This window comes from Oncorhynchus gorbuscha, linkage group LG13, assembly GCF_021184085.1.
Source record: "Oncorhynchus gorbuscha isolate QuinsamMale2020 ecotype Even-year linkage group LG13, OgorEven_v1.0, whole genome shotgun sequence".
NCBI lineage: Eukaryota > Metazoa > Chordata > Actinopteri > Salmoniformes > Salmonidae > Oncorhynchus > Oncorhynchus gorbuscha.
In genome coordinates, this window is record NC_060185.1 from 53,336,340 (window position 1) to 53,359,921 (window position 23,582).

A 23,582-nucleotide genomic window follows, 5' to 3' on the forward strand; every position below is an offset into this window, starting at 1 on the left:
TTTGACGGAGGCTGCTGTGATTTTCGGGCTACGCTCCTCCCTGTTTGCAATGCTTCACTGGAAGCTTTTCTAAGGGGATGTCAGACTCGGCGAACACAGTCACAAAGTACTGAATAAATGATCGTCTTGAATCTGCTGATGCTCATTACACTGGTAATGGTTGTTTTAACACGGTGCTTTTCCTTGTTTTCACATGGGCTTTAGACTTTAAGTAGTCCTCACAAGGATTTTTACGCCTCCAATCATTAGTATGTTGACAATTTGCAAAACAGCCTATCCCTGACTCATGATATTCCTTTGGGTATTGCTCTGCTCTGAATTTAGGGGTTAGGGTTGAATTTTAGTTTTTTTGGCGACTTGGCTGGTTACTACAATAATTAGGCCTACTTGTGATTATTAATACATTTCAGACAAATTTTGGAAAATTCTTCAATATTCCACGTTTTACTGTTGATTCCATTTTTATGACCAAATTCCGCGATTCCGTCCCCATTTTCTGCATCACGGAACTCATAGGGCCCTACTTTATCTTCTTCACCGTAGTCAGAGGAAGTTGTGGATACCATTTTTGTGTCTCTTTGTACAGTATGAAGGAAGTTAGAAGTTACGCAAGCCAATGCTATATGTGATATAACCATAGAAACTGCCACCATCAATTTAACTAACCTGTTTTTGGTGACACCCTTTTCACCGAATTGAGAACGAAGAAGCATCTTAGAAATGCCTTTTTCCAGAAACGGACATTTCTAACATAGTGGGGCAAAAATGTATTTAGTCAGCCACCAATTGTGCAAGTTCTCCCACTTTTAAAAAGATGAGAGAGGCCTGCAATTTTCATCATAGGTACACTTCAACTATGACAGACAAAATGAGAAAAAATAAAATCCAGAAAAATCACTTTGTAGGATTTTTAATGAATTTATTAGCAGATTATGGTGGAAAATAAGTATTTGGTCTGTAACTTCTTCTTTAAGAGGCTCCTCTGTCCTCCACTCGTTACCTGTATTAATGGCACCTGTTTGAACTTGTTATCAGTATAAACGACACCTGTCCACAACCTCAAACAGTCACACCCCAAACTCTACTATGGCCAAGACCAAAGAGCTGTCAAAGGACACCAGAAACAAAATTGTAGACCTGCACCAGGCTGGGAAGACTGAATCTGCAATAGGTAAGCAGCTTGGTTTGAAGAAATCAACTGTGGGAGCAATTATTAGGAAATGGAAGACATACAAGACCACTGATAATCTCCCTCGATCTGGGGCTCCACGCAAGATCTCACCCAATGGGGTCCAAATAATCACAAGAACGGTGAGCAAAAATCCCAGAACCACACGGGGGGACCTAGTGAATAACCTGCAGAGAGCTGGGACCAAAGTAACAAAGCCTACCATCAGTAACACACTACGCCGCCAGGGACTCAAATCCTGCAGTGCCAGACGTGTCCCCCTGCTTAAGCCAGTACGTGTTCAGGCCCGTCTGAAGTTTGCTAGAGAACATTTGGATGATCCAGAGGAAGATTGGGAGAATGTCATATGGTCAGATGAAACCAAAATATAACTTTTTGGTAAAAACTCAACTCGTCGTGTTTGGAGGACAAAAATGCTGAGTTGCATCCAAAGAACACCATGCCTACTGTGAAGCATGGGGGTGGAAACATCATGCTTTGGGGCTATTTTTCTGCGAAGGGACCAGGACGACTGATCCGTGTGAAAGAAAGAATGAATGGGGCCATGTATCGTGAGATTTTGAGTGTGAACCTCCTTCCATCAGCAAGGGCATTGACGATGAAACGTGGCTGGGTCTTTCAGCATGACAATGATCCCAAACACACCGTCCGGGCAACGAAGGAGTGGCTTCGTAAGAAGCATTTCAAGGTCCTGGAGTGGCCTAGCCAGTCTCCAGATCTCAACCTCATAGAAAATCTTTGGAGGGAGTTGAAAGTCCGTGTTGCCCAGCAACAGCCCCAAAACATCACTGCTCTAGAAGGATCTGCATGGAGGAATGGGCCAAAATACCAGCAACAGTGTGTGAAAACCTTGTGAAGACTTACAGAAAACATTTGACCGTCATTGCCAACAAAGGGTATATAACAAAGTATTGAGAAACTTTTGTTATTGACCAAATACTTATTTTCCACCTTAATTTGCAAATAAATTCATTAAAAATCCTACAATGTGATTTTCTGGATTTGTTTTTCTCATTTGTCTGTCATAGTTGAAGTGTACCTATGATGAAAATTACAGGCCTCTCATCTTTTTAAGTGGGAGAACTTGCACAATTGGTGGCTGACTAAATACTTTTTTGCCCCACTGAACTTGAGGTGAAAAATATATGCCTGTGGTTTGTGTGTGGCTTTCCTGTAACCCCCAGTAATGGACACCAAAAATCTTTGTACACCAGCGCATGGAGTTGTCAAGAGCACAAACAGATCTGGAACCAGGCTAAGTCTAGCTGCTTACAAGACTGCTTCATGATAACATGTTGCGTAGTGTTACTTTGTCTGAGAATCTACAGGTAAGATTGATCCTGAGCCATGTTCAGTAGCTGAAATCTGCAGTTAGAAATCTCATGAAGTGGTGCAGTGGTCGAAGACACTGCATCGCAGTTGCTAGTTGTGCCACTAGATATCCTGGTTTGAGTCCAGGCTCTGTCGCGACTGGCGAGACCTATGGGGTGGCGCACAATTGGCCCTGCATCATCCTGGTTAGGGGAGGGTTTGGTCGGCAGGGATGTCCTTGTTCCATCGCGCACTAGCGACTCCTGTGGCGTGCCGGGTGTATGCACGCTGACCCGGTCGCCAGGTGTACAGTGTTTCCCCCAACATATTGGTGTGGCTGGCTTCTGGGTTAAGCGGTCATTGTGTCAAGAAGCAGTACGGCTTGGCAGGGTCATGTTTCGGAGGACGCATGGCTCTCGACCTTCGCCTCTCCCAAGTCCATTTGGGAGTTGCAGCGATGAGAGAAGACTGTAACTACCAATTGGATACCACGAAATTGGGGAGAATTAATTAATAGAACCAACGTGTTTCCTTATTCTACATGTCAGAGGGCCACATGATTAGCATTTCTCTATCTGAAGGCTCTAAAAGCTGCATCCTTCTAAATGCTCCTCTGATTTCTAGCCTGTGGCATTCCTCTGTGATAGGTGTGTTGGACTGTGGAGGGGTGGAGTTTGAGGATGGAGAGGAGGTGTATGATGCGATTGGAGGGCTGTTGCAGGGGTCGTCGGCTGACTGTAAAAACGAGGATGACATTCGGGACATCTGTCAGCAGATGTTCAACACTCTTAAACTGTAAGTGCAACACACACACACACAACCTTAACACTGATCAAACAAATGTATTTATTAAGCCCTTCTTACATCAGCTGATATCTCAAAGTGCTATACAGAAACCCAGCATAAAACCCCAAACAGCAAGCAATGCAGGTGTAGAAGCACGGTGTCAAGGAAAAACTCCCTAGAAAGGCCAGAACCTAGGAAGAAACCTAGAGAGGAACCAGGCTATGAGGGGTGACCAGTCCTCATCTGGCTGTGCCGGGTGGAGATTGGACCCAGAGACCTCTTTCACAACCAATATACAACACAAAGACTAATTGTCACACACCAAAAGCTAATATTTTATGTATTTCCGCTTGCTGACTCATCAAAAATATACTTGTTTTTTTCATCAGGAGTAACGGCCATGCCGCTTCAAAGCAAGTGCTGCTCGACGCTCCGGTGCGGTTGTCTCAGATATCTGCAGAGTGTGGTGAGTCCCTTGTCTGCAGGGGGACTTAGGTATTCCTCTTTGTTAGCTTTACGGTCAATGTTTGATATTAATTTTGGTAGCCCGTTGACATGTATTCTGTTTTTAGCCTTTTAAAAAATATTTCATTTTTTATTATACATCTTTCCCGTCCACTACTGCTCGTACTTCCTATTTTCTCTACCCTTCCTACCCCTCTCCCATGTCTTTTTAATATCCTCCCTGACTTATTGTTGCGTCTCATTCCACTCCTTCTGTCTTTCTCGCCTCAGTATCTGTCACTAACGATGTCCAAGGGATCTGGATGATGAAGAGGGGCCAGAATACAGTAAAGTATTTTAGAATAATTTTTGTAGCATTGTAGCTTCTTGTGTATTATGTTTTTTGTCGAAGGTTCAAGTCAGCCCTGTAGCTATGTTGTTCTCCTGTCAACTTCATCCACTTTGTCTTCTTCCACACACACACCACCTCAGACTGTGGACGCGAGGAAGCTAGAGAAGGCCGAAGCCAAGCTGAAGCAAAAACAAGGGAGAAGGAATGAACGGGATTCGCAAAAAACAACTAATCCACTGTGAGTTTCATATGCTTTTCATCTATACCCGAAGACTATGCAAACAGTTTATCATTGGCAATGGTGGAAAAAGTACCCAATTGTCATACTGGAGTAGAAGTAAAGATATCTTAATAGAAAATGACTCAAGTAAAAGTCACCCAGTAAAATACTACTTGAGTAAAAGTATTTGGTTTTAAATATACTTAAGTATCAAAAGTAAAAGTAGATATGTTAAATTCCTTTATATTAAGCAAACCAGATGGCACATTCTTTTATTTTTACAGATAGACAGGGATACACCAACACTCAGACACCATTTACAAATGAATCATTTGTGTTTCGTAAGTCTGCCAGATCAGAGGCGGTAGGAATGCCAGATCAGAGTCCACAAGATCAGAGGCGGTAGGGATGATGTTCTCTGTTTAGGAGTCCTCCATGTTCTCTTGAGAAGTGTGAGTTGGACCATTTTCTTGTCCTGCTTTGCATTCAACATGTAACAGGTACTTTCGGGTGTCAGGGAAAACGTATGCCGTAAAAAGTACATTATTGTCTTTGGGAATGTAATAAAGTAAAAGTTGTGAAATATATAAAAAGGATAAAGAACAGTAACAACTTCTTAATTAAGAATATTATAACAATATGGAAGAAAATGAAATATATTTTACAAGAACCAGAATCAGAACTTTATGGAATAATCCTTGGATAGCTTTTCAGAATTCATCCATTTTTAAATTGGTTCACATGGAAAACCAAAGGAATGGAAACCGTAAATGACTTTGTAACAGGAAATTTAAAAAAATCCATGACAAAATGTAAAAAGTAATTTTGAACTGAACAAAAATATAAAAGCAATATATAAAGTGTTGGTTGCATGAGCTGAAATAATTCATCTCAGAAATATTTTCCAAACGCTTATTTCTTTATTTTGCATACAAATTTGTTTACATCCCTCTTAGTGAGCATTACAACAAGATAATCCATCTGACAGTTGTGGCATATCAAGAAGCTGATTAAACATGATCATTACACGGGTGCATCTTGTACCGGGACAATAAAAGGGTTCCCTTAAATGTGCAGTTTTGTCACACAATACAATGCCACAGATGTCTCAAGTTTTGAGGGAGTGTGCAATTGGCATGCTGACTGCAGGGATGTCCTCCAGGGCTGTTGCCAGATAATTTAATGTTCATTTTTCTACCATAAGCTGCCTCCAACATCGTTTCAGAGTATTTTACATTATGTCCAACCGGACTCACAACTGCAGACCACATGTAACCATGCCAGCACACGATCTCTACATCAGGCTTCTTCACCGGTGGGATAGGGTGGGGGTTCTGAGGAGTATTTCTCTCTGTTATAAAGCCCTTTCGTAGGGAAAAATGTATTCTGATTGGTTGGTGCTGGCTCCCCAGTGGGTGGGCCTATGCCCTCCCAGACCCACCCGTGGCTGTGCCCTTGTCCAGTCATGTTAAATCCATAGATCCATAGAATTTATTTCAAATGACGGATTTCCTTATCAATTCTAATTCAGTAAAATGTTTGAAATTGTTGCATGTTTTTTAAAATATTTTTGTTCAGTGTAGATGGTTTGGAATACAATGAAACTTAAATTGCAACACAATTTCGATTTGCAATCTTTTGGACATCAGAACAACCTTGAGGGAATCTTATGAGTAAGTAAAGGATGTTCATATGATAGGGAAGATATACTAAACCTTGCAGAGAGCATATCCAACTGACAACCTATTTGAAAAAAATGTAAATGATTGGAACCAAGATTTAAAAGAACTGATGTTAGTACAAAATGGAGTGGAAGTTGGAGCATAACTAACTAAATGATTTCAGTATAAACTAATGTATAGAATATATTATACGAAACCTAGTTCTACAGCACAACAGCAGAGTCCTGTCTATAGTAAGACTAATAATAACTCAATAATCCATGCTATCTGGGAATGCTATTAAGTTTGAAAGTTGTGAGCGGAGCTAGAAATATTAGTGTAAATGTACTTTTAATCCATCTGTCTGCATATTTCAAGACATTACATACAGGGGAGGTAGTGAGATGCACGATTCTTTTCTCATCACTGAGAAGAAAAAAATAAGGTTAATAAAAAACGTAGACGTCAATCAATCCGCCATCATTGACACAGTGGAAAACATCTAAGGATTTCTTATTGAAATAGCCTGAGGAAAAACAAGTTGGTATAATTTAAGGCCAAGTGACAGGATAATGCAGGCAATAGGGATGGGGGGGTGAACATGCGGGTCTAGGCAGAAGATATGTAGTCATTGTATGTGTCTGTAAGTTGTCGTTCGTATGTATACATTTTTTTGTACATTCCACAAAAACAAAAAACGTATGTTCAATACCAGTCAAGTTTGGACACACCTACTCATTCAAAATATATTTTAGATTCTTCAAAGTAGCTACTATTTGCCTTGACAGCGTTTCACACTCTTAGCATTTTCTCAACCAGCTTCACCTGGAATGCTTTTCCAATAGTCTTGAAGGAGTTCCAGCATATGCTGAGCACTTGATGGCTGCTTTTCCTTCACTCTACAGTCCAACTCATCCCAAACCATCTCAATTGGTTGAGGTTAGGTGATTGTGGCCATCTGATGCAGCACTCCATCACTCCTCCTTAGTCAAATAGCCCTTACTAAGCCTGGAGGTGTGTTGGGTCATTGTCCTGTTAAAAAATCAAATTATAGTCCCACCAAGCGTAAACCAGATGGGATGGCGTATCACTGCAGAATGCTGTGGTAGCCATGCTGGTTAAGTGTGCCTTGAATTCTAAATAAATCACTGACGGTCACCAGCAAAGCCCCCACACCACCATCTCCGTGCCTACACATGCGGAGATCATCCATTCACCTACTCAGCGTCTCGCAAAGACACGCCGGCTGGAACCAGAAATCTCAAATTTGGAATCATATTGTGGAAATGACAAGATTGTTATATTGCTGTTATTGCATCTAACGGTTGTTTTATGAAACAGAATAAGGGGTTGTTAGAATGCTCATCTGTGTGTGTTCTACTGAGGATGGGCCTCTGGAAGATTTACCATGTCTTTGGGGATTCCGCGTTCCAGAGCATGAGTTAATGCATGAGTTGATGAGGACACGCAGTTGATGTTGAGATGTGTCTGTTACTTGAACTCTGAGAAGCATTTATTTGGGCTGCAATTTCAAGGGCTGGTAACTCTAATGAACTCTGGGTCTTCCTTTCCTGTGGCGGTCCTCATGAGAGCCGGTTTCATCATAGCGCTTGATGGTTTGAGTCTGCTCTTTCAAAGTTCTTGACATTTTCTGCATTGACTGACCTTCATGTCTTAAAGTAATGATGGACTGCTGTTTCTCTTTGCTTATTTGGGCTGTTTTTGCCATAATATGGACTTGGTCTTTTACCAAATGAGGTAATTTTTTTGTATACCGCCCCTACCTTGTCACAACACAACTGATTTGGCTCAAACCCATTAAAAAGGAAAGAAATTCCGCAAAGTAACTTTTAACAAGGCACACCTGTTAATTGAAATGCATTCCAGGTGATTAACTCGTGAAGCTGGTTGAGGGAATGCCAAGAGTGCAAAGCTGTCATCAAGGAAAAGAGAGGCTACTTTGAAGAATATAAAATGTTTTGATTGGTTTAATATTGTTTTGGTTTCTACATGATTCCACATGTTCATAGTTTTGATGTCTTCACTATTATTCTACAATGTAGAAAATAGTACAAATAAAAACCCTGGATTGAGTAGGTGTGTCAACTTTTGACTGGTACTATATATATATATGTGTGTGTGTGTGTGTGTGTGTGTGTGTGTGTGTGTGTGTGTGTGTGTGTGTGTGTGTGTGTGTGTGTGTGTGTGTGTGTGTGTGTGTGTGTGTGTGTGTGTGTGTGTGTGTGTGTAGATAAAGTACAGACCCCCCCCCAAAAAAATGGTTTAAGTAGTACTTGAAAGTATGTTCACTTAAGTACTTTACACCACTGATCATTGATTTGGTATTGCGATAGCAAAATACACTTTTCCATTCACCAATGTGTGATGAAGTTTGGTAATACTGTCAGACTGATGTTTCATCTCTCTCTCCCTCTTACACCTTCTTCTGTATTTGCTCAACTGTACTTCTATCTCTTCGTGTCCCTCTGTGTCTGTCTCACTCTGTCTTTATCCCCTCTGTCTCTGTTTGTCTCAGGGTACTGGAGGAGGCATCAGCCAGCCAGGCCAGTAGCAAGAAAGACAGTCGCGTCGACTTGTCCGGGAAGAATCGCAGCTACGATATTCGCATCGAGAACTTTGATGTGTCGTTTGGCGAGAGGTGAGGGTTTAACCCTTAGGCTTCGTCCCAAATGGCACCCCATCCCTATTAAGTGCACTTCTTTTGACAAGGGCCAAAAGTATAGTAGTGCGCCATATAGGGAATAAGGTGCCATTTGGGATGAAACCATACTTACGCTTTCTCCTACTGTATCCAGCAGGTGATTCATTCTAATTAGCATCATGCAATGTTGTTAGCTGAACACCATTTCCACCGGTATTTACCTTGCATGTAAAAGGCATTGTTGTGGTTATGGTCGCTACTTTCTGCAAATGACTTAAGAATTCAACACAACTACCTGATATAAAATGGTGAGTAGCAGTGCATGTTTAAATAAATCACAAACTGAGTAATTACAATTGTATGTAATTTCTTAATACTAGAGAGACAGAGTAGGCGAGAGACACTTCTTAGTCTCTAACATAAAGCAATATGCAAGCAACTTGTCTCTCTCTCGCTCTGTATTTCCAGGTCTTTGCTGCAGGGGGCGGAGCTGTCTCTGTCAACAGGTCGCCGCTATGGCCTGATTGGCCGTAACGGCCTGGGGAAGACCACACTGCTAAAGATGCTGGCGAGCCGCAGCCTGCGTGTCCCTGCCCACATCACAATCCTGCACGTGGAGCAGGAGGTCGCTGGAGACGACACAGGGGCACTTCAGAGTGTGCTGGAGAGCGACACGGTCCGGGAGGGTCTCCTGACAGAGGAACGCCTGCTCAATGCGCGCATAGCCAACGGAACGTACGTCAGTCTTACTTGCCCAAATTCTCCCCAAAGTTGGCAACGGAGGGCTGATATTGGAAGGAGTCAATCCTGGCAGACTTAAATGTTATTGATGCAGGAATTTTAGATTTGAAACTGCAATAGTCACTTAACTCGCAGTTTATTCTATTCCATGTTAGTGCTGAAGGAATGGAAACTGTTCGACTGTCGGAGATCTATGCTAAACTGGAGGAGATTGAAGCAGACAAGGCACCTGCCCGGTAAAGAGCCACACTTAACATGTCTGTATATAATATATCTGTGTTTGTTACATTAGTTAGGGATGCACGATATATCGCTGAACATATCGGAATCGTACGATATTAGCTAAAAATGCCAACATCGGTATTGGCAGATGACAAGTTTAACAGCCATGTTAAAAATCGATGTCAAAGCTACCGTGCATACCTATATAACGTGACGTAATAACGCCACGTCAAATTTTGCTCTACACAGCCCACAATGCAAAGCAGCAGCTACTTTTCCTGGGGTCGAGCAACATTAAGGCAGTTTATACAATTATAAAAACATTACAATACATTTACAGATTTCACAACACACTGTGTGTCCTCAAACCCCTACTCCACCACTACCACATAGTATTCCATACCTAGCCCACAAAATGTCTGCTGTGTGGATTGAGCAGTCAACAAGTCCAGCAGTCATTTGAAAGAGTATGAACAATTCAGCGAGACAACTCAAAGGCGAAATCCATTAATGCCAAGATAATGGACTTCGTTGCCCTTGACAATCAACCGTTCTCTGTCGTGGGTGATGTCTGCTTTCGCCGACTGAACGAGCACCGGTACACACTACCAAGTGTGCTATTTTTCAGTTGTCACCCTACCTATAGTAATAGTGTCACTGCTATTAGCTTCACAACATACTGTGGAACACCGTTTGAATCTTTGCTTGTCAAAAAAGATACAGTAGCACTGTCAAAGCTGTACAACAAAAGTCTGCAAACAAGCACACACTGGCCACGAACAATGTGTTTACAATACCGCGTTGATAAATTATTTGTTTGACTGCAACTTCTGGGGCACCAATACATCCAGCCTGTAAACAATGACCAGTGGAAACTGTCATTTTCATTATTCCTAGCAATGATTTAGGAATCCTTGTGACTAAGTATTAGCTTGGTAGGTACTTGTTGTTCACCTATTGAAAATGAACTTCAGATCATGAAAATTGCCCAAAGCTAATGTTATAAGCAGCCAGCTAGCTTTGTTGTGAATCAAGACACAATAAGGATTAGGCTTGCAGTGGAATTTGCTGTTTGCCTTCAAAATAAAAGTGAAATTAAATTAATACAAATAGTAAACTTGTGCCAAACTTTTATTTTGAAGGCTAACTGCAAAGTCCACTAGTGTGGCTAATCCTTAATGTGGCTAATTTAACATAGATGGGTCCGACCACCATTAATCAAATATGAACTGTCTTATAAATGAGGGTTATTTTAGATGACACCTAGCTATATAGTTAGCTAGGTAGCTATAGCTACTGAAACAGATTGTTGTTTTGCTACGTTTTTGGGGAAGCTATCTTTCTTTTATGACCAGTACTGTAGGTGTGCGAGACAACTTTACCAGCATCATAGCATACGTATCGATGAATCGTTGTGACATATGAAATACGAGTAAAACATGTATGAACGCGTTAAATGTATTATGTGACGTGCAGTCATATTCAGGTCTTAATTGGTCAACAAGCTTATTTTACATGTCAAATATTGTTATTTGACAGTGTTAAATAGTATATTTTTTGACACACAAAGACCCAAACAGCGTTCCATAGAAATCCTGGTTGAGAATGAAACGACTGAACAATGAAACAGCACACCAAGTAAGTGAAAGAAATAGGTTTTGATTATGTTTTACTGGTAATGGAGACACATGTAAATGCCAACAAAATAACTTTTTGTTAAGGGTAGTGTGTGTGTAACCTTAACTAACTTGCCAAGTTAAATAAAGAACAAATTCTTATTTACAATGACGGCCCGGACGCGCTGGGCCAATCGGTCATGGCTGGATGTGATACAGCCTGGATCCGAACCAGGTACTGTAGTGACGCCTCTTGCACTGAAATGCAGGGCCTTAGACCACTGCGTCCATGTGTGTTAACTATTTATCTGTACTGGAATGCTTAAAAGGCCGCAAAAATGTTAAATATTGGTATCGGGGGGGGTTTTGTCAGTGAAAATATCGGTATCGGTGGGGTGCGTTTTTGTCAAGGAAAATATCGGTATTGGGTGGGTTTGGCTAAGAAAATATCGGTACCGGGGGTTTTTTTGTAAGGAATTTCTCAATTTATAGACGAATGTATAGACCATCAATTCAACAGAAGGCCACATTTGTCTTCATTAACTATTGTTTTGTTTTTTGCAAGGAAAGTATCTGTGCATCACTATTAGCAGTTCATTTATATTCATACATATTGTCAATGGTGTTTCTAAAACCGATGACTATGCAGTAGAATTGTAGCCAGGGTGTATGCATTTTCTGATTTAATGAGATGATTGATTGATGTTTCTCTCTCTTTTACACAGAGCTTCAATCATCCTATGTGGTTTAGGTTTTTCTCCTAAAATGCAAACGCAGACAACCAAGTAAGTGTGTGTGTGTGTGTGTGTGTGTGTGTGTGTGTGTGTGTGTGTGTGTGTGTGTGTGTGTGTGTGTGTGTGTGTGTGTGTGTGTGTGTGTGTGTGTGTGTGTGTGTGTGTGTGTGTGTGTGTGTGTGTGTGTGTGTGTGTGTGTGTGATTGATCTCTCTCTGTTCTCTTCACAGGGAGTTTTCTGGAGGCTGGAGGATGAGATTAGCTCTGGCAAGAGCTCTCTTTGCCAAGTGAGTTTCTCCTTGTCACTTATTTTATCCAAAGGACAGTCTACCCAATTAAAATACAAGGACAGAGATATTACAATATTGATGTACATTTATAACTCTTATGAGCTGTTTCCTGGATCTCAATTTATAGACCATCAATTCAGCAGACAGTTTATGAAGACAAATGTGGCTCTGCTAAATGTTGTAAGGCTAGCTTCAACTCTCCAAATAATGTGTGTATTTTTCATTCCTTTTTTTAGGCCTGATCTTTTGTTACTTGACGGTGAGTGATTAAACCACATTAAGTATTTTTGTATTGAGTATCTTTGAACAGTTTGGCGGTGTCCAATAGTCAGTGCAAAACGCCCTTTTGACTGACTGTCTCTGTCTTTCTGTCTGTTTGTTTCTCAGAGCCCACCAACATGTTGGATGTCCGAGCCATTCTTTGGCTGGAGAATTACCTGCAGGTAGGTTACTCCTGCTTACCGACACACTTAACATTGCATGCCAAATCAAATCGGGTTCCCTTCTCCCCAAAGTGTGCACATTCTTACTACAGTATTTAAACGCATTGGATTGGTGAAAGCGTGGACTAGAGGGGCTTTCCGTCATATTTCTTACACCAGTCCAAGGCAAGGGGTGTGAATGAGTGGACATTTCAGGGAGAAGGGTGAAGAATAGGAACAAATGGAAGTTTGCATTGCTAGATTGGGGTGGGTAATTCTGATTTGCTGTCAACTTCTGCCTCTGGGGGTGCTCTTGAGCCAAAAAGGGGTCCGGCAACAACAAAAAGAGGCTCTGCTAAATTGGCAGGAGGGGCACACCCATCAGTGACGCATATATAGTTAGCTTCAAATGGATTGTTTGCTTTCACCACTTATGAAATTGTGTGCACTCGTTCAATACTTCCTACAAACCTACATTGGATTGGTGGAGGTATTGGCTAGGTGGAGTTAGCACCATATTTCTTATACCACTTATTTTCAGTGAATTGAAGTGAACGAATCCTCCATTGGGAGGATGGAGAGATAAAGCATGAGCAACAAGTTCAACTTCCATATGGCCTGTTTAACTCCTCCGCCCCCCACAGACCTGGCAGACCACCATCCTGGTGGTGTCCCACGACCGGAACTTCCTCAACGCCGTGGTGACTGACATCATCCACCTGCACTCGCAGCGGCTGGAGAGTTACCGCGGCGACTACGAGAACTTTGTCAAGACCAAAGAGGACCGCCTGAAGAACCAGCAGAGGGAGTACGAGGCCCAGTTTCAGTACAGAGAGCACATCCAGGTTAGGAGCCCACACACTGGCTTAAACATACCGTCCTGCGTACATACAGACAAACTAAAAGCCCTATGGCAAGTGTAATAACAATGCACTTTCTCAGCATTTATCTTTGCTGATTAGTGTTTGTTTATTTTAGATCTTGATATGCCTATTAGAATATATATTATAGTGTCTTATTACTATACATTATAATTGTGGATTGATCCCCTCCCTCTGTGTGCCAGGTGTTTATCGACCGGTTCAGATACAACGCCAACAGAGCGGCACAGGTGCAGAGCAAATTGAAGCTCTTAGAAAAACTGTGAGTAACCGTCTATTTCAAAATAAGATAACATGCGCCCCACCCTGCTTTCTCTCATGTCGTGCTCCCTTGGCAATTACAGCCTGAACGTCCAATTCATTGTAAAGGATTACATTTTTACATTTACATTTAAGTCATTTAGCAGACGCTCTTATCCAGAGCGACTTACAAATTGGTGCATTCACCTTATGACATCCAGTGGAACAGCCACTTTACAATAGTGCATCTAAATATTTTAAGGGGGGTGAGAAGGATTACTTTATCCTATCCTAGGTATTCCATAAAGAGGTGGGGTTTCAGGTGTCTCCGGAAGGTGGTGATTGACTCCGCTGTCCTGGCGTGGTGAGGGAGTTTGTTCCACCATTGGGGAGCCAGAGCAGCGAACAGTTTTGACTGGGCTGAGCGGGAGCTGTACTTCCTCAGTGGTAGGGAGGCGAGCAGGCCAGAGGTGGATGAACGCAGTGCCCTTATTTGGGTGTAGGGCCTGATCAGAGCCTGGAGGTACTGAGGTGCCGTTCCCCTCACAGCTCCGTAGGCAAGCACCATGGTCTTGTAGCGGATGCGAGCTTCAACTGGAAGCCAGTGGAGAGAGCGGAGGAGCGGGGTGACGTGAGAGAACTTGGGAAGGTTGAACACTAGACGGGCTGCGGCGTTCTGGATGAGTTGTAGGGGTTTAGTGGCACAGGCAGGGAGCCCAGCCAACAGCGAGTTGCAGTAATCCAGACGGGAGATGACAAGTGCCTGGATTAGGACCTGCGTCGCTTCCTGTGTGAGGCAGGGTCGTACTCTGCGGATGTTGTAGAGCATGAACCTACAGGAACGGGCCACCGCCTTGATGTTAGTTGAGAACGACAGGGTGTTGTCCAGGATCACGCCAAGGTTCTTAGCGCTCTGGGAGGAGGACACAATGGAGTTGTCAACCGTGATGGCGAGATCATGGAACGGGCTGTCCTTCCCCGGGAGGAAGAGCAGCTCCGTCTTGCCGAAATTCAGCTTGAGGTGGTGATCCGTCATCCACACTGATATGTCTGCCAGACATGCAGAGATGCGATTCGCCACCTGGTCATCAGAAGGGGGAAAGGAGAAGATTAATTGTGTGTCGTCTGCATAGCAATGATAGGAGAGACCATGTGAGGTTATGACAGAGTCAAGTGACTTGGTGTATAGCGAGAATAGGAGAGGGCCTAGAACAGAGCCCTGGGGGACACCAGTGGTGAGAGCGCGTGGTGAGGAGACAGATTCTCGCCATGCCACCTGGTAGGAGCGACCTGTCAGGTAGGACGCAATCCAAGCGTGGGCCGCGCCGGAGATGCCCAACTCGGAGAGGGTGGAGAGGGGGATCTGATGGTTCACAGTATCGAAGGCAGCCGATAGATCTAGAAGGATGAGAGCAGAGGAGAGAGTTAGCTTTAGCGGTGCGGAGCGCCTCCGTGATACAGAGAAGAGCAGTCTCAGTTGAATGACTAGTCTTGAAACCTGACTGATTTGGATCAAGAAGGTCATTCTGAGAGAGATAGCGGGAGAGCTGACCAAGGACGGCACGTTCAAGAGTTTTGGAGAGAAAAGAAAGAAGGGATACTGGTCTGTAGTTGTTGACATCGGAGGGATCGAGTGTAGGTTTTTTCAGAAGGGGTGCAACTCTCGCTCTCTTGAAGTCGGAAGGGACGTAGCCAGCGGTCAGGGATAAGTTGATGAGCGAGGTGAGGTAAGGGATAACTTCTGTCTTGCCAATGCATGATGACCTCTGCGTGTTTGTTTGTCTGTGCACAGGTAATGGTCATTGTAAAGAATATCTATTGTTGTCATCCGTCTTCCATTCCCTCACTACTCTTCTCTTGTCTCCTGCAGGCCTGAACTCAAACCTCTGGAGAAGGAAACCGAAGTCACCTTAAAGTAAGGGACCGCTCCTCCTTTCCCGAATGAAGTCAGGTTTCAATTCTCATAATAATCTGAGCGCTAACGTGCGTACGTGCGTCTGTCCACAGGTTCCCTGATAACTTTGAGAAGCTGTCTCCCCCGGTGCTCCAGTTGGATGAGGTGGAGTTCTACTATAACACTGACCAGCGCCTCTTCACACAGCTGTCTGTGTCTGCAGACCTGGAGTCTCGCATCTGCATCGTACGTATTAATCACACTGCTCTCAATCCTGATGACTAGTTCTAAATCACATGCACTGCTAATAGTTAGGGGTGCACAGATGTGATCATTCTGGGTTGATGCCAATATTTTCTTTGCAATATCGACTGATTCAGACTTTTTTTTTTTCATTTTATGGCTATTTTTAACCATCCTAGCACAGATCTGAACTGCAAACAAGTTGCTATGTTCATAAGGCTAGTAAGAACATATCTTCGCCCCCACATCGGGTCACTGATATATTGTGCATCCTTTAATACTGTACTTTAAATCTGTGAAACACTTCCACAGACAATGCTCTGTGCAACCTTCCAACTGCTAAAGTAGTACCTACAGTCGATCTCTCTCTCTCTCTCTCAGGTGGGTGAGAACGGGGCGGGTAAATCCACCATGCTCAAGCTACTGATGGGAGAGTTAACACCTGTCAACGGCATCAGACATGCCCATCGGTGAGGTTCCATGCTTGACGTCAGCCATGTTCCTCTGCTGCTAGTGTGTGTCTCGGTGGGTGTGCGTGCAGGGAAGTAAACGACAGCTTTATTTCCCTTTCTCGCTCAGGAACCTGAAGATCGGTTATTTCAGTCAGCACCATGTGGATCAACTGGACCTCAATGTGTGTTCAATTGAGCTGCTACTCAACAAATTCCCAGGTGACCACCACCACCAAAACATACAAATACTTATTACTATCAAAGCATGGGCTTGTGTTCATTAGGCACCAATGCAAAGGAAACTGATTGGAACATGACTACCTGGACTTGGTCCAATAAGAAATGCCCTGTTTTTTTGTTGCCTACCCTAATGAACACGACCCTGGTGGTTGTTACGGATCCCTGTAGATGGCATAGCTGACAACGTCACAAAGACAATGCACACGCTTCAATGGTGTAAAAGGCAGTGTGTTGTGATTCTGGATGGCCAGATAGCTCGCAAAAATGACATAAAGCTGTCGTGAGGAATCGTAGGTAGCTCTTTTCAGCTAGTTTTATCTTGTTCTTGAGGTGTTTTGATTGTCACTATATGCTAATATGACTCAAATTTGCTAGCTAGCTAACCAACAACTGTAAAGATGTATTTGAGAGAAGTGAGCAAATGTATTTGTTTTCAATAAACATTGGAGACTAAATCTATTTTACGTGCTGACAACAATCTAAACCAACCTTGTCTGTTTGGGCCAATGTTGCTTAACAACCAACCCATCTATACCCTGCAATCTTTCATTTGTAACCCCTTTTCTCTCTCTCGCTCTCTCCTCGTCCCTCCCTCCCAGGTCGTAACGAGGAGGAGTACAGGCACCAACTGGGTGGCTATGGGATAACCGGTGAGCTGGCAACTCGGCCGGTGGCCAGTCTGTCAGGAGGGCAGAAGAGCCGGGTGGCCTTCGCTCAGATGACCATGCCTTGGTAATGCCTTTTCATAATTACACTTCATGACTGCAATATTTCACACATGATTTCTCACCATGTCAGATGGTAATTTTATTGTAGTAAATTGGTTTTAGTTGAGTTGAAAAAACGTCCTTGTTCCTGGCAGTATACAACTTGACCATGATGTCTAATAATTGGATTACATTTCTCTATCCTTCCGAAGCTAAACCATCTCTGTGGCCTTTTCAAGAACCCATGGTAGTTGTTGCAAGAGTTGTAGTGATAAACCCGGTGTCCGGCTTAAATTCCCTAATGGCCCCTCATACCACCACGGCCACCTAATTATCATCCCCAGCTTCTAGTTGGCTTGTTCAACCTCTCCTCTCCCCTGTAACTCATCCACGGGTCGTTGCTGTACATGAGAACTTGTTTTCAACCAACTTACCTTGTAAATAAGAAATATACTGCCATGATAACACTAGGAACAGAACTGGAGAGAGAGGACATGAGAACACTTCATTTAGAGAAGTGATAACACTAGGAACAGAACTGGAGAGAGAGGACATGAGAACACTATTCATTTAGAGAAGTGATAACACTAGGAACAGAACTGGAGAGAGAGGACATGAGAACACTATTCATTTAGAGAAGTGATAACACTAGGAACAGAACTGGAGAGAGAGGACATGAGAACACTATTCATTTAGAGAAGTGATAACACTAGGAACAGAACTGGAGAGAGAGGACATGAGAACACTATTCATTTAGAGAAGTGATAACACTAGGAACAGAACTGGAGAGAGAGGACACGAGAACGCTATTCATTTAGACAAGTGGTAACACTAGGAACAGAACTGGAGAGAGAGGACACGAGAACGCTATTCATTTAGAGAAGTGATAACACTAGGAACAGAACTGGAGAGAGAGGACATGAGAACGCTATTCATTTTGAGAAGTGTCAAGATCCTATTCATGAGATGGTTATAATCCGCCGAAGAATTTATTATTAGGGTTGCTGGCAGTGAAGCACCCCTAATAATATTGTTGGAATAGCTCAATGCCCGATTGGTCAAAAAAAATTAGACTTTGTCGGTATCAATGTATATCAAAACCACTACTACTAGGTGGCGTTGTATTAAGTATTCAAAGTCTAATGCTCAGCCCCACCACCCCGTTTGACATATAACCACAGAATTTGGTATATCAGTGTTTCTCATAAGGAACAAATTTGCTTCAAGGACCCATGAAGTCCGCCATATTGAATTTTCCAACATGTTAGATTTTTTAAATCAAATCTTCTCATGAACCATATATCCGGTTGACTTGACTCAAACTCAATGTATGTCTTTACAAAGTTTGAGAAAAGCAATATGTCAAAAGATGGAAGAGAAAATGGCAACTTTGTAAAAAAAAAAAATATGAATAACTTGTCTTCGCTGTATCACCTTTAAACTGATTAAGGCTCTTGACGACTCTAGTAGGAAGGTGTATTTCAAAACAGGTGTTAATATAAAAACCTCCAACAGCTAGCATTTCAAGAGATTTGGCGATTACGGCGTTTGTTAGTCCCAACAAAGTTTGCAAAGAAATAATTGCTACGTCAGTCATTTCATGACGCCCTAAATAATTTATTATACACTGCTCAAAAAATAAAGGGAACACTTAAACAACACAATGTAACTCCAAGTCAATCACACTTCTGTGAAATCTAACTGTCCACTTCGGAAGCAACACTGATTGACAATACATTTCACGTGCTGTTGTGCAAATGGAATAGACAACAGGCGGAAATGATAGGCAATTAGCAAGACCAAGACCCCCCCCCCTCCCCAATAAAGGAGTGGTTCTGCAGGTGATAACCACATACCACTTCTCAGTTCCTATGCTTCCTGGCTGATGTTTTGGTCACTTTTGAATGCTGGCGGTGCTTACACTCTAGCATGAGACGGAGTCTTACAACCCACACAAGTGGCCCAGATAGTGCAGCTCATCCAGGATGGGACATCAATGCGAGCTGTGGCAAGAAGGTTTGCTGTGTCTGTCAGCGTAGTGTCCAGAGCATGGAGGCGCTACCAGGAGACAGGCCAGTACAGTACATCAGGAGACGTCAGAAACAGGGTGGGGGTTGTGCTTAGAGGACGTTTCATGTTTCGTCCAGGAGTTGGCAGATGCTTTAGAGTTCTGGGAGGAGATCCCTCAGGAGGCCCAGGAGCATGCCCAGGCGTTGTAGGAGGGCAACAACCCAGCAGCAGGACATTACATCAAAGTTGGACAGCCTCCGCCTTTAAATTTGATTTCCATTGATGATTTCTGTGTGATTTTGTTGTCAGCACATTCAACTATGTAAAGAAAAAAAGTATTTAATAAGAATATTTCATTCATTCAGATCTAGGATGTGTTATTTTAGTGTTCCCTTTATTTTTTTGAGCAGTGTATTTAGTGAACACTTGCACAGTATTTTGAATTGTTACATGTACAAGGATGTATAATGCTTCAATGCAGCTGTCTCTTTCAGCCTGCTCATAAACCAGCATCCTGTTTCATTGCTGCTTGCAGCTATAATTTGTCTCTCACTCATGTTTTCTCTCTCAGCCCAAACTTCTATATCCTTGACGAGCCGACCAATCACCTGGACATGGAAACGATTGAGGCGCTAGCGAAGGCGCTCAACAAATTCAAAGTAAGCTTGTTAATTAAACTAGAGGTTGCTGAGAAAATGTCTTTATTTAGCTCACAATGTTAATCAATAGAGTAAATCTGGAGAACTTATCCATGAAATCGGTTTTCTTTAAACAGCCACTACAAGCTTAATTTGGCTAACAATCAATGGAAGTGATAGCACTTGAACACTTGGAAGTTTTAATGTGCATATATGCCCATTTTTTAAACTCTATCCTCTCCTCAGGGTGGGGTGGTCCTTGTCTCTCACGACGAGCGTCTGATCCGGATGGTGTGCAGAGAGCTGTGGGTCTGTGAGCACGGGAACGTGCGGCGAGTGGAGGGGGGCTTTGACGAGTACCGGGATATCTTGCAGGAACAGTTCCGCAAGGAGGGCTACCTGTGAGGGACAGGAAGGACTTTCCAAAACCTACCACCCCAGGCAACTTGCCCATTACGCCAACTATGACAGACATGCCAAGTTACCAATTGACTTCAACCCCAATAACCTAAAGCCCCCCACTCTCTATTTCCCGACTGCCAATCATCATCCTCAGAGTGAGAACTGAGTTTTACTGGCTGCTTTCCCATCATCCTCTCTGCTCCCCCACACCACCGTTTGTGTTTTGTTTGCCATTTAGCTCGGCCCGGCAGTTCAAAGTGACATACTCTAGTCTATTGTCCTGAAGCAGGCAGGTTTTAGGCTACATGGAGTGCAAACTCTGTCCAAATGGAATGTCAATTGTGCGTGCACTCTGTATACTCAAACTGCTCCGGCCTCCCCACTCCCAACCTTCCTCATCATAATAGTTGGAGCTGGTTTGGTTCACTTATAGTCAAGGAGGATAGTCCATCTTGTGAAGGTGGGGGTGCTGTGCCCTGTTAACCCCATGTGGGCAGCCATCTTGGAATAATGCTACATCCTTTTAGCTCTTAGTAATATCAGTTTAGGGCCGAATATGTACATCAGAAAATTAACAAAAATGATTGATTTCTTAATCCGTGTTGAATATGTGTGCATGTGTTTTATGTGATTGAGTGGGAGAGAGAGAGAGCGAGGATACATTTCAAGTGCATATGGATTGATTTTTCTCCTGAACATGTGTGTTCTTGGAAGGAGAGGGAGCATCTCTTTTGTCAGTGGAACCCGGGGTGAAGCTGAAATGACTCCCTGTTCCCAACATAGTGTAGTATTTTGGCAACTAGTCAAAATGGTGTCATTTCAGACACCCCTGGTCTTGTTCATTAGGCACCAAACTAAATAAAACAGTCTGAAACAGGGAGGGATTACGTGGACTTGTCCTATAAGAAATGCCCATTTTCTGTTGCAAAATGTTTCCTGTTGCGTGCCCGAATGAAGACAATCCTGGAAACATCCATATCTATGTCAGCATGGGAAACCATCAGCACAAAAACAATGATTTCTACAACAGCAGCAGCTGGCTCCAGGTCTCTCTGCTGCTTCTTCCCCACAATCTCCAACCAAGTAAAGTATTTAAGCAAAAAGGAACCACGGGTTTGTGGTATATGGCCAATATACCACAGCTAAGGGCTGTTCTTACGCACACAGCCCTTAGCCGTGGTATAGTGGCCATATATCACACACCCTTGGTGCCTTATTGATATTATAAACTGGTTACCAACATAATTAGAGCAGTAAAAATGTGTTGTCATACCCATGCTACACGGTCTGAAATAACACAACTGTTAGCTATTCAGGGCTCAAACCACCCAGTTGATTTATCTAAGAAATTCAGAATATATATATATTTTTTTAAATCATCCTGTTACATTGCTAACTTATAAATAGGTGTTTTAAGAGCTATTCAATCATAACACCATACTAATTAAACCGCTTTAATAATCCATCTGCCAGGTCTGATCTGCTCTCTATGGTTCATTACTTTATTATTCAGACAAAATGGAACCTGTATCCATAACAATCTAGAGAAGATGTATCAATAGAGTATCTACCAAACGACAAATACTCAATGTTTTGTGACAATTCTAAACCGATGCATAATCAATCACAATTTGAGTTCTTGAAAGTTGTGGACTGCAAGCGCATGTGAATATGGTTCCCTACAGACCTGTCAATATGAACTTATTTTAGTCGATTATTTCAATGCTCTCTACATATTGGTGTACCTGTAAAAATGAGATTACGTCAGTCACTTGACACAGGGGGTTCATTTAAAGAGTGATTGCATTCGTTTCGGGAACCGGACTGCCTCCCGGGCTATTTCAATGCAACAGTTGGTGAAGAGAAATGGGAGGGATAGGATGTTTGACACAGCAGTGCTTCTTAGTGGCAGAAGTAAAGCATTGCCTGTGCCAGTATGGGTACATTTGCAAACAGTAATCGTTTTCTATTGGAGAAATTCAGGTAGGTCCCTCCCTCTATGGTTCTGTTTGGTTCCTAGTGATGAATACCCCTCAGGACGAACTGAGTCACTACATAATGTATTAATTAATGTTACATGTTTTGACATTGTAAAATCATACTGGTGCTTAAATATAGTCATATATTCTGCCTACAGTACATTCTGCTGTCCATTCTGAAGTCCACAACACTGACAACACATACATTGACAGGGAATGACTTTACCCTCAATTACTATGCAACACATGCTTGAATAAAAACACAACACTTATTCCCTGGCACAGTTCTCTTACAATGGAAAAAGTGATCTTGACCATAATTCTTGTACATTTTAAATTTATTTTCTTAGCCTGTCGTGTGGTCGGCTGTCATATGAACTCCTCCAGATCGCTTTGCCTGTCCCAGCAAGGTGGTTGTTCCATTGACAGCCCTGCTATGTCCTCAAACACTGGGACGTAGGTGTCAACACACCCACGTTCAGGAGCTGCTCCCAGTGCTGAGGGGAATCACTACAGATCCTGGTTCGATTCCAGGCTGTGTCACAACCGGCCGTGATTGGGAGTCCCATAGGGCGGCGCACAATTGGCCCAGCGTCATTAGGGTTTTGCCGGGGAAGGCCGTCATTGTTCGGTTCCTAGTGATGAATCATTGTAAATAAGAATTCGTTCAACTGACTTGCCTAGTTAAATAAGAACAAGTTCTTATTTACAATTTTGAACTGGCTTGCCTAGTTACGTAAGGGTTAAATAAAATGTTTTAAAAAATCACCTTGGGGGGGGGGGGCACATGGTCTCTAAATGGGAGGGGACAGGTAGGCTTACATTTTTTTTTTTTTTACCTTCAACGAATTAGGCACGGCAGCAGTTAAGGACAGTTTTATTTACAATGACGGCCTATTTTGATGCCTTCCAACTTGGAATTAAAATTGATTGGGGGGTTTGAATCATTTGACTTACACAACATGCCTATCACTTTGAAGATGCAAAATATTTTTTATTGTGAAACAAACAAAATATAAGACAAAAAAACAGGATTTGAGCGTGCATAACTAGTCAATACTTTGAGACACTTTTTGCAGCAATTACAGCTGCAAGTCTTTTGGGGTATGTATCTATAAGCTTGGCACATCTAGCCACTGTGATTTTTGCCAATTTTAAGGCAAAACTGCTCCAGCTCCTTCAAGTTGGATGGGTTCCACTGATATACAGCAATTTTACGTCATACCACAGATTCTCAATTGGATTGA

General features: G+C 42.7%; 1 protein-coding gene across 1 annotated transcript in view; it reads left to right on the plus strand.

Annotated features, from left to right (window-relative positions):
* The window catches only part of LOC123993155 (ATP-binding cassette sub-family F member 3-like), a 29,185-nt gene extending 7,951 nt beyond the window's left edge, over nt 1–21,234 (plus strand). Inside the window, exons 2-21 of the mRNA XM_046294999.1 lie at nt 3,148–3,295; nt 3,676–3,752; nt 4,022–4,077; nt 4,223–4,320; nt 8,500–8,622; nt 9,094–9,360; nt 9,522–9,602; nt 11,930–11,989; nt 12,168–12,224; nt 12,464–12,486; nt 12,615–12,670; nt 13,294–13,494; nt 13,716–13,792; nt 15,641–15,685; nt 15,778–15,910; nt 16,289–16,377; nt 16,487–16,578; nt 17,199–17,331; nt 19,888–19,975; nt 20,201–21,234. Of these exons, the coding sequence (XP_046150955.1) occupies nt 3,148–3,295; nt 3,676–3,752; nt 4,022–4,077; nt 4,223–4,320; nt 8,500–8,622; nt 9,094–9,360; nt 9,522–9,602; nt 11,930–11,989; nt 12,168–12,224; nt 12,464–12,486; nt 12,615–12,670; nt 13,294–13,494; nt 13,716–13,792; nt 15,641–15,685; nt 15,778–15,910; nt 16,289–16,377; nt 16,487–16,578; nt 17,199–17,331; nt 19,888–19,975; nt 20,201–20,359 (2,063 nt within the window). The 3' untranslated portion in view covers nt 20,360–21,234. The remainder of the gene's footprint in view (nt 1–3,147; nt 3,296–3,675; nt 3,753–4,021; nt 4,078–4,222; nt 4,321–8,499; nt 8,623–9,093; nt 9,361–9,521; nt 9,603–11,929; nt 11,990–12,167; nt 12,225–12,463; nt 12,487–12,614; nt 12,671–13,293; nt 13,495–13,715; nt 13,793–15,640; nt 15,686–15,777; nt 15,911–16,288; nt 16,378–16,486; nt 16,579–17,198; nt 17,332–19,887; nt 19,976–20,200) is intronic.
* The last annotated feature ends 2,348 nt before the right edge of the window (nt 21,235–23,582 follow it).